This window comes from Alligator sinensis, unplaced genomic scaffold, assembly GCF_000455745.1.
Source record: "Alligator sinensis unplaced genomic scaffold, ASM45574v1 scaffold876_1, whole genome shotgun sequence".
NCBI lineage: Eukaryota > Metazoa > Chordata > Crocodylia > Alligatoridae > Alligator > Alligator sinensis.
In genome coordinates this window covers 479,883-491,104 of record NW_005841938.1, presented here as the reverse complement: position 1 = coordinate 491,104, position 11,222 = coordinate 479,883, and the positions used below count along the sequence as shown (strand labels likewise).

Genomic DNA, 11,222 nt, shown 5'->3' with positions numbered 1-11,222 from the left:
CAGGAAGGCTGAGGGCAGCAGGCAGGGACTGGGGAGGGAGAGGGTGTTGAATGGAGTCAGGATGGTGAGAAGCCAGCAGGACACATTTCCACTCACTGCAAGCACCTCAGCAGTCCCGCCTGACTGCGGGCACTCCCAGCTGCTCATCTTAGCACAGACTGAGGAACCTAATCTTGAGAATTATCTGGGTTCTGGTGCCACAGGGACAGAGGCCTCCAAAATACAGCAGGACACATCATACAGACTGAGCAGGCAGATGGAGAACTGCCTTAGCTCTGGGGACAAGCAGCAGCTCTGTCATTGCCCAAACGAACCTAAGTATCTGCTCCAAGCCCTGCCTGTCAGGCCCTGAACTGAGAGGGTGCCAGGGCAGATTCCCTCCTTGCCCCATCCATTCCTTATCCCCCCTGCCCTCCAGAGGCCTGCTGGGATGCAGATACCACCGCCTCTTGAGCCAGGGTGTCCCCTACCCTGGCTGCACACCCACCTCTGCTCTATTATGTTGTCTTTGCCCCGGTAGCAGCTGCGAAGGAGGCGCCCAGTGCTGGCATCAAACAAGTGGCTTCGCAGGAAGTCAGCAGCACACGTGGCCCGGCTGACGTACTCCTCCTTGCCAAGGATGGCCCCGCTCTGAGCAAAGCCCGAGATCATCAGCCCTGTGTAGTGAAGAGACACAGAAGCAGAGACTTGCTCAGGCCTAGGGTCAGGGGCCATTCTCTGATCAGAAAGCTTGGTTCACTCTCTACCTACTTCACATGACAGTTATCATCCACAACCTTCCTGCCAGGCTGATGGTGGGACAGGGTCTCATTTACTGTCTCCTGCAATCAGCTTAAGCTACACTATAAGCTGCTTCTCCTTGCAGCGACAGGGGCTGGAAAAAGGCTCCAAAATGCTGGTTATACCCAGAGGGAGAACAGGCTCTCTGCAAAGGCTCTCCCACAGCTACTGCGCACCACAACTGCCCCTCAGGACTCAGGTCCCTGAGGGTCCTGTTTTATGTGGAAGGAACTGCAGCTGAGACACTGAGGTTATCAGCTTGTATGGGATGCTTGGACACATACTAGAGACAGCCCTTAAGCTTGGCCACCCTATGCCACCCTACTGCATCAGTACTGGCCACTGGCTGATCCTAGCCTGGGACTTGAACCCACGACCTTGTGGTGCTGCTCTGCATGGATGCTTGCTTTTACAGTTCCCGTGCAGTAAGGAGCCTCTAAGGATGTGGCACTGAAAACACGGGTAAGGTTCTGCTGCCCCCTGCCGGACGAGGCGGGGACAGGCCCAGGGTGGTCCAGCAAAGACCCTGCTCTTCTCCCAGCCGCACCATGGGCAGGGGGGAGAGTCGCACTGGGAATGAAGAGGACCCCATGGCCAGACCTGCAGGGGAACGGTCTGCCAGGTGCCTTCCCAGGAGGGAAGACTCCCCTCAGCCATGCTCCCTAGGGGCCCCCCACCAGACCCAGGGACCTGGAAAAGAGAGGTTGGAGCCCTCATGGCACCAGCAGCCCACCCAACCAGGAGCAGAAGGGGTTGGGGGTAGACCCTGGGCAGCAGGAGGAAGGTGCAATGGAAACCAGGGGCTGTGCTAAGGGAAAGGCAGAAAATGAGTCTGGGGTTACCTCCTGCCTGCTGTGGGGCTGCCCTGAAGGGAAATCCCATGTGCCAAACCCCCCAGCAGGGCAAAGGAACAAGCAGCCACCCTCCCTGTCCAGAGTTCCCTATCTTGGTATGCCCAGGGGGCTGCCAGCTGCCCTCCAACACCCTCTGCAGCCTCCTATGACACAGGTATGGAGGAGCCAGCAGGCAGCCCCATGCAGAGAATCAAAAGCACTGGAATTAGACTGCGCTGCTCCCTGCTGGCGATGAACCCAGGCCCTGTGTACCTCCCCTCTGGCTCATTTTTCACTACCTAGTGGCTGGGGCAATTAATAACAGCAGCCTTCCAATTACCAGTCTCTCCACAGACCTCAGTGCTTCCTAGGATGGGCTGCCCCCTCCCAGGCACACACTGCAGCAGAGCTAGATTAAAGTAGGGGCAGGCAGGTCCCAGGACAGGGACCCTGCTCTTGGAATCATGTGATAAAAGGCTGAATCCCAACTCCCACTTAAGACCTCTGTATATTCTCAGGCCTCACCCTGGCGGAGGAAAGCCTGACAAGGCCACTCAAGTGTAACAGATGCTGCCTGAGTCTGCAGAAAGCCTGCAACAGTTGGAGGTGGAAGATCCCAGCCCATGTCCAGCATGGGGTAGAACCATAGCACAGGTCACTGCAGGGCAATGGAAGCCCTGTGTCATGGTGGCAAAAGTCACTGAGCCACAGGGAGGATGAAGAGGCCCTGTCTCACCGTTCCAGGATGCCAGCATCTTGGAGTCCAGATGGGGCCGTGGTCGCTGGGCCCGAACCTCTGACAGCCGCTCCCGGCTCTTTGCCAGCATGGCCTTCAGATGGTCCAGCTCCAGACCGAACCTGGCTGCTGTCAGCTCCAGGGAATACTGCACAATCAGGACGTTCTTGCCTTTCAGCTCATTGTATGGGTCCTGCAATGAGAGCCCAGCTACATCACAGCAGTGCCGGGGACATGTGCACTGGTGCATCCAGATACCTAACTTGCTCAATGAAGTCTCGGGGACCCCTGAGAGTCACAACCTGACCTCACCTGCCTTGCCTAGGCTGGGGCATCCTCTGAGGATCTCTAGCTATGCAGTTCCCTCCTGGGACCTACCCAGTCCCACCTCACTCCCTCCCATAACCCCACTGCAGCACTCCCCTCCGGGCTGCTGTATGTCTGACTACCAGAATTCCCCCCGTGGCACCTCCTAGCACCTAGGACAACTGGCTTTTGAATCTTCCCCTCCACTACATCCACTAGTGAGGTCCAGAGTCCAGTGTCCCCCGCAACCCTTCCTTTCCCGAAGCCTCAGGCCAGCGCCCCCAACTCACCTTCATGGGGCTTACATTCCCGCCCTCCTTCACCCCATAGTGATGCATGAAGATGTCTGCCAGCGTCTTCCTTTCTGAGTCCCCCTCCAAAGGGTCCGGAAGGAGGGCCCGGATTTCCTCTGCCGTCCACACGCAGAAAGCCCCTTCCTGCTTCACTTTGGACTTGGCTGTGGGATAGGAATCCGCATCCTCCGCACTGTAGAACCCTCCGGCCTGAAACACCACAGCAGCCCCATGAACAGAGCCCACACAGGGCAGAAATGGCAATGCTCTCCCCCACAGATGCTCTGTGCTCACTAATAATGAATCAACTAGCCAGCAAGAGGTGCTGCTGGGATAAAAAAGAGTGACATATGCAGGAGCTACAAAAAAACCTCCACTCCAGGCACTGCAGGAGAGACAAGGCCTGGGGAAATCTGTCCAGCCACCAGGGGTAGTGTGGGGATGAGACAGAAGGAGAGCACAGGCTAAATCACTGATCCATCCAAGCCAGTAGAGGTAGAGAATATCCAGCGCCTGGGTTTGAGCCCAAAGCAGTCTGCTTCAGGGAGGGCAGAGGATCTGACCATCCTTGGGGCAGTGAGCATTACCCCTGGCAAGCCAGAGTGCCAGCAGCATGAGACTGGGAGGAGAGAGACAAAGACCCCTGAGCTTAGGTGCTGACTTACCCTGTCACTCAAATCCCGGGAGACATAGAGCAGGATGTCGGCGGCAACATCTGCAAAGAATTCATCGCCAGAAATCTGCGTGAGACAAGGAGCATTTTATTTCCAGATCACAAGAAAAGGGGCAGGGTAAGGGGCTCTGCTGTGCTAACTCAGAGCTGAGGAGCAGAGGAGCCAGGAGAGAGGGCTCCAGGACATCAAACCCACAATGGGATCGGAGGGACCTAGTGTTGGGGGAATCTGCTGGCTTCCATGAGTTAGTCAAGATTTATGCCGAGGTCCCCGAGAGCAGAGTACAGTCCAGAACTCATCTCCTTTGAAAGCATTGCTCTTCCTTGCATTTGAAACCTCAAAGTAGCAGCAACTGCTCCCCAGGGCCCCTCTTGCCTCCCAGAGGAGTATCTCAAAGGGACTTGGGCTGGCATAGAGAGGAGCCTGACTGGGAAAGGTGGGGAGTTCTTGTAATCTGCTTCCTGTCCAGAGCCCATGGGGAGCGAGCCCACTGCTCTTAGTGCAGATCCTGGGGGCCAGTGTCTTATCACACCAACACCCATTACTGGGAGTCTCCTGTCAGGAACGGGGCACATAACTATGGTGCTGTGAAGACATCTGTGTGGACAGTGCCTCTGTTGCTCACAGCCCTGTTTGTTAAGTGCCACAGCCCCATTTGAGGTCAGGACCCTTCATTTGGGAACAGCCGTCCTAGAGCCTGCTGTTACTTTTACTTATGCTCTCGTGTAACTAGGAGTTAGACAAGGTCCCCTCATTGCTGTGACAATGAAGTCCCATCCTCATTGCTGCAAACTCTGTCCTCTATGAGCATTTCACCAGTAAGAAGTCAGCTTTTGCCTCCCCACACCTCTGCCCAAGAGTTTCTGCATGAGACATGGACCTGAAATCAGGCTCCACATGAAAGCGGCGTCTGTCACAGCGTCTGCCTCAGTGGCAGAGGACAGCCGGCAAGCCTCCCAAAGAGCTTGCTCAGGCTTGTCCCCTCACCTCAGAAAACACACATGCTCCAGACTCGACTGTCAGGAAAGAGGCCCTGCTCGCCAAGATCAGGTTTCTGCTCATCGGCCAGTTCTTTGGAGCCCTGTCTCAAAGCCCTATGTAATTGCTCGGGGAAAGAGCTAAGTTAGCCATACCTGAAATGCCTTGGCATATGCTGCTGCCAGCTGCCCCTGGTCGTACAGCATCTTCTCAAAGTGAGGAACGTGCCACCTCTGGTCAGTGGAGTAGCGGTGGAATCCCTGCAGAGAGAGAAAGGAAACATGAGTCTCCAATTCAGCCCTGGGTCACTGAGCTGTCCTGGTGATTTTGTCTTTGGAGCTAGCTTGTCAAAGGAGAGTGCTTCAAGACACCTAAGCATGGTCCTCCCAAAAAACTGCATTGCTGAGGACCATCTGACACCCCATGCCTCTTACCTGGGCAATGTGATCATGAATCCCACCATAGGCCATCATCTTGAGGGTGTGCAGAGCCATCTGCAAGGCCCGTGCACCATCAGGAGAGGTCCGGTGCAGGGCCCAGTACGTGAAGAGGAAGTTCAAATTGACTGGAATACAACAACAAAAGCGAGTGCTTGGGGTCAGGTCTGTGCCCAGCGATGATCCCTGCTCTTGGGACGTCTCTGTTAGAAGGTAACGCGCTGACCTGGCGTGGGGAACTTGGGAAACTCTGAAAAGCCGCCATACTCCTCGTCGTACGACTCGGACAGCTGCTGGAAGCATCGGGTCATCACCTCAGATGAAGGTGGGGGCGACTCCTCACCCCTGATGCCAACCTCAGCCCTTGTGAGCAGTGCATCTGTGATCCTCTGGCTGCTCTCCAAAAGGGCCTCTTGGTTTCGCTTCCACTAGGCGGAAGAGCAGGGAAGAGGTCAGTCCTGCCCCACCTGCTGCTCTTGGCCTCCCTGTGCTCTTCATGACCCTGGATCTACCAAAGGCCTCCCTCCCCATACAAATTCTCTTCTGTTCTTCAGACCTTCCAGAGCTCTGAGCCTATTCCTTTATGCTGGCCCCACAGCAGGTGAACTCTCTCACTACCTGGCCTCAACATCCTGCATTTAACTCGCTTGCCCCCTCAACCCAGCCCAAATGTCCCCATTTCCCGAGTCCCCAAATCCGCCTCTGCCCAGTAGCCCTCCCAACCCAACAGCCGGCGTTAATACCGACAGCCCATCTGACTTCCCTGCCCTGGATCTCTGCTGTGTTTCCAATGAGAACCCCAAAACCTACCACTGAAGCTCAAACAGAAAACTACACACCTGATCAACAATTCGCAGCAGCACTGTCTTAAAGCCGACTCGGTAAATTCCATCTCCAGGGGGAAAATACGTCCCGCCTACAAAGGGTTTGAGGTCGGGAGTCAGCCACACGCTCATCGGCCAGCCCCCTCCACTGCTGGTTGCCTGAAAGAGAAGTCAGAGATGAGCTATCATCTCTACTGCCCCAGGAGACCCTGTGTGTTCACCTGTGCCTGGAAGAGTGGTTCTCCACAGCTTCTTATCCACCGTACCCCCCTTTTCTCATCATCACCCTCCTTACCTGCACGAAGGTCATGTAGACTTTATCCACATCGGGCCGCTCCTCCCGATCCACTTTTATGCAGACAAAGTTCTCGTTGAGAATCTGACCGATCTCCTTGTTCTTGAAGGACTCCTCCTCCATCACGTGGCACCAGTGGCAGGTGGAATAGCCAACTGAAAATACATACTGCCAATTAAAGAAAGGCTCCCAGCTGAACCGAGACACAAACGATGAGAGCTGTTAGACTGTGGGATATTGTCCCAAGGGGACTGATGGGGTCTCCACCAGGCTGGCCATCTACAGAGCAGACAGTAGGAAACAAGCCTACATCAGGGAATGGAGGCCAACTTGTTATTTGCATTGCTAACTCCTGTCTCAACGACTCTGGTAACCAAGACAGAGCCCAACTTTGACTGGAGTCCATTCAAAACTGCCTGATCACAGAGTCTTCAGGCACAAGGTCCTCAAGGCAATCTTCTCCCAGAAGTCAGAGTGCCCTTCAGGTACCAGCCTCAGACAAAGCAGTAGGGCTTACGGCATGATTTACACATGTACGCACAGGAAAGCGAAGTGCATTTGCCTCTCATTACCTGACAGAAAGATCAGTTTGTTTTCTTTTTTGGCTTTATCAAAGGCTTCCTGGCCCCACGGGTACCTAGGGAGAAAAGAAAGGGGGGAAAAAAAGGCTTAGGCCATTAGGGCATCACATGGGGTCAGGGCATGGTCTAGGACAAGCAGTCAAGCAGCTGTCACTAATCAAGACCTATTTAGTAGGGCCTTGCAAAATTTCGCCGAGTGTTTCATTTTGAAACTGTTTCGACGCGTTTTGAGCTCAAAACAGCAAAATCAAAATGAAACAAAAAGCTTTGAAACAAAACGGAGGTACTCAAAACATTTCAAAAGTTTCAAAATCTTCCGAGTTTTGAAGTATCCTGGTGGCAAGAGGCTGGGGAGAGCCCAGGCTGCGCTCTGAGCAGCTCCGCAGCCCCACAGAGCTCAGCCCGGTGCTGGGAGGCACAGCGCAGCCTTGGCTCTCCCCATCTCCCACTGCCAGGCTGAGCTCCATGGGGCTGCGGAGCTCCTTGGAGCACAGTCCCGGCTCTCCCCTGCCTCCTGCCACCCGGCCAGATGACAGGAGGCTGCCACTGCTGCCTGGGGCCAGCGGCAGCATCAGTCTTCCCTGGAGCACTAGTCCCAGGTGGCAGCGGCAGCCTTCTGTCATCCGGCGCAGATCTGGGGGCCCGCACCCCCGGGAGGAGACCAGCACAGCCCCGCAGCCCTCCCAGGGGTGCGGGCCCCAGATCTGTGCACCACATGACAGGAGGCTGCCACTGCTGCCTGCAACCAGTGGTAGCATCAGTCTTCCCTGGTACTGGGTGCGTGCTGTGCCCAGCGCCAGTCCCAGGTGGCAACAACAGCCTCCTGTCATCTGGCGCAGATCCGGGGGCCTGCACCCCCAGGAGTCCGGCACAGCCCCGCAGCTCTCCCGGGGGTGCGGGCCCCAGATCCGCGCCGGATGACAGGAGGCTGCCACTGCTGGCAAGCGTCACGAGTTTTGCTTTTTGACGTTTAAGATGCAGTTTCTGAGAAACCTCTGCACCTATCTCCTTGAAACTTGGCAGGTTTCATGCCCTCAGGTTTCATCCAAATCAGGCAAAAATGACAAAGTTTTAGGCATTTTCATGATTATAGCCTATGGGCGAAACGTCAAAATGCGCTGAAACAGTTTCGACGAAACGAAACAGGACAGTGCTTTGAAACGAAACAAAACAAAACACTGTCCCCTCAAAACGGCAAAACAGACGCCCAAACAAAACGATGTTTCGCACAGCCCTACTATTTAGAGGTCTGGGTGGCTGGTAGCACATGGTCACCACCTGAAGCCTCTGGTCAATAAGCACAGCAGACAAAAAGACATGGGAAATCTCTGTCCCGAGACAGGCAGAAACAGGGCAGGGTGGCCACTTGTAGACTAACTTGTTCAGAAATGCATGAGCTTTCCTAGGCAAACCTACTTCTTCAGATGCAATGAAAGGACTTGCAGAGCCCAGCGCTACCAGACAGAAAGCGCGAGACATTTAGCCTCTAACAGTTTTTCAGCTGTCACTGCTCAACACCCCACCCTCAACCATCCTACCCAGCTCCGCTGCAGGTAAAGCAAAAGGGACCGTTGTCTCTCACCAATCCACGGGGTTGTGAGCATGCTGAAGGAGGTAGGGAGACTTTTCGTTAATCAGACGGTTGGTATAACAAGGACTGCTGAGCCGGCCACCCTTCCCTCCACTGGCCATGGCTACGCCCCCTCTCAGGAACACAGTCCTGCAAGGAGAAACGCAGGTTAATTGATATCAATTCGCTTCATAGGTCCCAGGAGCAGAGTAAGAGGGCTGCAGACACCTGGAGTGGCGATGCACATGCTAGTACCCCATCAAGGCCCCGCTCTGGGATGGGGGCCCAGATGTGCCTGTTTCTGTAACGCTGCTGGCTCCTCTTGCTGCAAGACCCAAGCTCCAGTTGCCAACAGAGAAGCTGAGCTCTAGGTTACCACGGGGGCCTTGGTCTGGCTTAACACTGCCCGCACGTCTTGGGCATGAGACTCCTTGAAGAAAGGGCCACAACGGGCCACATTGTGATGCGGGAGCCGTGTCACAGCTCGGCTGGGGGCAGTCGACAGCCCGGCAGCAGGGCAGGACAGGCAATGCCCTTCCCACCGGTCCACCCAGCAAAATATGTCTTGCTCAATGGACGCAGGCCCCTGCCCCTCATAGCCCACAGCCCTGCACTAGCTCCGCTGCCCCTGAGCCCATGCCACAACCTCCCCTGAAATGCACCATCATTCGGGGCTCTTTTCCCACCCACCGCCCACCCGCCCCTGGGCCCGCATGCCCAGCACTGCCCATCTCTACAGCCGCAGCAGCAGGGCTTTAACACGCTCGTCCTCACAACAGACCCCGGGGGCTGTTGGAGGAACCGGCTCCCCTGTCACACACCTACCCCCGTCACATGGTGGGGAAACTAAGGCAGGGCTGAGCTAAGGGACTGCACTGAGGCCAGGCCGGACTCTCACCCTTGCTGACCCCGACATCCCCAACCAGCCCGGCAGCATTTGCACTCTCGAGACCACCTTCCCGCAGCGGGGTCGTATCCCACTCCCTCTAGGCCAAACTTTTCTCACCAGGACCCCCTGTCCTCAGCCCAACCCCTCACTCCCAAGCCACAGCCCCCCACGCGCAACCCCATCCGCTGATGCCGTGACCGCGTCCGGGGTCGCGCCCCACGGTTTGGGAACGGCAGCGCTAGGCCAACAGCTCTCAACTTGCTCAGCCGTGCCTGCACAAGGCCAGCGCTGAGCTTCCCTCGGCTCTGCCACCACCACAGACCCCCGGGGAAGTCTTCTAGCCCGAGAGACCCGGCGCCGGCCGGCCTCCAGCCCAGGAGGAGGAGGAGACAGGGAAGCCGGGAGGCAGGAGGGGAGCCGGGCCCCCCCAGTCCGGGGACCAGAGCAGGAGCAGGCCCGTCGCGCAGGGGCGGCCCAGCGCTGCCGGCTCCGGATCGCGGCTTGGCCTTGGCCGTACCTGCGGGGCGCGGGGCGCGGCGCGGCCGAGGGGGGCGGGGCGGGGCCAGGCACTGCTGGGGCGGGCGCGGGGCGGAGTCACTCCGGATCGGGGCGGGCATCGTTCTAAACCCGGAGTCACTCCGGCTCGGGGTCGCCAGGTCGGGTGATGTAGCTCTAGCCCTGGGATGACTCTAGATTGGGATGAGAGTCCCCCGATTGGCGTGGCTGTGGCTCTGGTCCTGGTGTGACTCCGGATCGGGGTCCCCAGGCTGGGCTGTCTATGGCTCTAAACCTGGGGTGACTCCGGATCAGGATTGGAGTCCCCCGATTGGCGTGACTGTGGCTCTGGTCCTGGTGTGACTCCGGATCGGGGTCCCCAGGCTGGGCTGGCCATGGCTTGACTCCGGATCAGATCAGAATCGGGGTCCCAGATTGGCGTGGCTGTGGCCCGGGAGTGACTCCGGATCAGGCCCCCTAGAATGGCACTTCCTAAGTAGCTGGTGGCACGCCAGCCCCTTAAGACCTTCGTGCGATCGCCTCTGGCCGGGCGCCAGGCCCAGGCGGCCCCTGCCAGGGAAGGGAGAAGCAAAGCTGGGGGCCGGGGCGATCTGTGGGTGCCGTTTGCATGGGTGAAAAAGGTGTTGCCTGGAGGATCCTGCTGGGGTAAGGCCAGCGCCTGGGCAGGCAAGCGCAGCCTCTGTCCCCAAGGAGCCACTCTGCCTCCTCCCGGGAGCCGTCCCATTGCCATCCAGGGGCACCCGCTCCTGTGAGCAAGGCATCGCAGCCCCAGGCGCTCCCTCAGGCAAGTGCATCAACCAGCCTTTAGCCTGCAGGCCTTCTCCGTTCCTAGTGTCGTGCCTTTGGCAATACAGGCAGCCTGGGCTCCTGAGAAACTCCCCCTCGGTGTCTGTTGGCATCTTCAGGCACTCCGGTCCCTTTGAAAAGCTGCTCTTCACTCCCTCGGATGTAGTTGTTAAATGGGGATCATGCTGCTGATTCCCCCCTGCCCTAAACTGCTTTGAAATCGTGGCACGAACAGCACTACATCGCAAGCAGAGAGTATTATCTCTTCGTCCTCGGGGGCCTGCAGAGCAGGAGACCGTCTCTGCGGGTAGTTAGCTACCCAGAGCAGGACTGCGAGGAACCAGCAGTGAACTTTGTGCCTGTGTTTGTCACAGCCTCCGCCATCCGAGGGATGCGTTTGCCCCTGGATGCTTATAATGGATGGCAACATGAATTATGCACGGGCATCCAGAGAGCAGACTCAGGCGTCTGCATGTCTTCTCTGGCTGCAGTAACTTGGTGTTTCAGCCACGGCAACAGACTATATTTTATTAATGAAAGCATCTAGTGCATGGGAGATGATGACAACACCCAGAGCACAGCCATGGCACAGAGCCCCCAGCAACCCACGTCGGGTCACACACCAGCTCTGCCCACCTAGTGCATGCAGGGTCAGGGGGCTCGCTTGTCAGAGCTCCTAGTACAACGGGACTCGATGGTCTTGTGCCTTTTCTTTTCCTTGGGC

The 11,222-nt window shown here is 57.0% G+C and overlaps 1 protein-coding gene across 1 annotated transcript in view; it reads right to left on the bottom strand.

Annotated features, from left to right (window-relative positions):
• Positions 1-9,757, bottom strand: part of SPATA20 (spermatogenesis associated 20) — a 41,874-nt gene extending 32,117 nt beyond the window's left edge. Inside the window, exons 1-12 of the mRNA XM_025199158.1 lie at positions 9,714-9,757; positions 8,320-8,457; positions 6,729-6,793; positions 6,157-6,311; positions 5,877-6,020; positions 5,264-5,465; positions 5,035-5,165; positions 4,756-4,860; positions 3,614-3,688; positions 2,946-3,158; positions 2,350-2,542; positions 488-656 (exon numbers count right to left, since the gene is read on the bottom strand). Of these exons, the coding sequence (XP_025054943.1) occupies positions 488-656; positions 2,350-2,542; positions 2,946-3,158; positions 3,614-3,688; positions 4,756-4,860; positions 5,035-5,165; positions 5,264-5,465; positions 5,877-6,020; positions 6,157-6,311; positions 6,729-6,793; positions 8,320-8,429 (1,562 nt within the window). The 5' untranslated portion in view covers positions 8,430-8,457; positions 9,714-9,757. The remainder of the gene's footprint in view (positions 1-487; positions 657-2,349; positions 2,543-2,945; positions 3,159-3,613; positions 3,689-4,755; positions 4,861-5,034; positions 5,166-5,263; positions 5,466-5,876; positions 6,021-6,156; positions 6,312-6,728; positions 6,794-8,319; positions 8,458-9,713) is intronic.
• Positions 9,758-11,222: the final 1,465 nt, after the last annotated feature.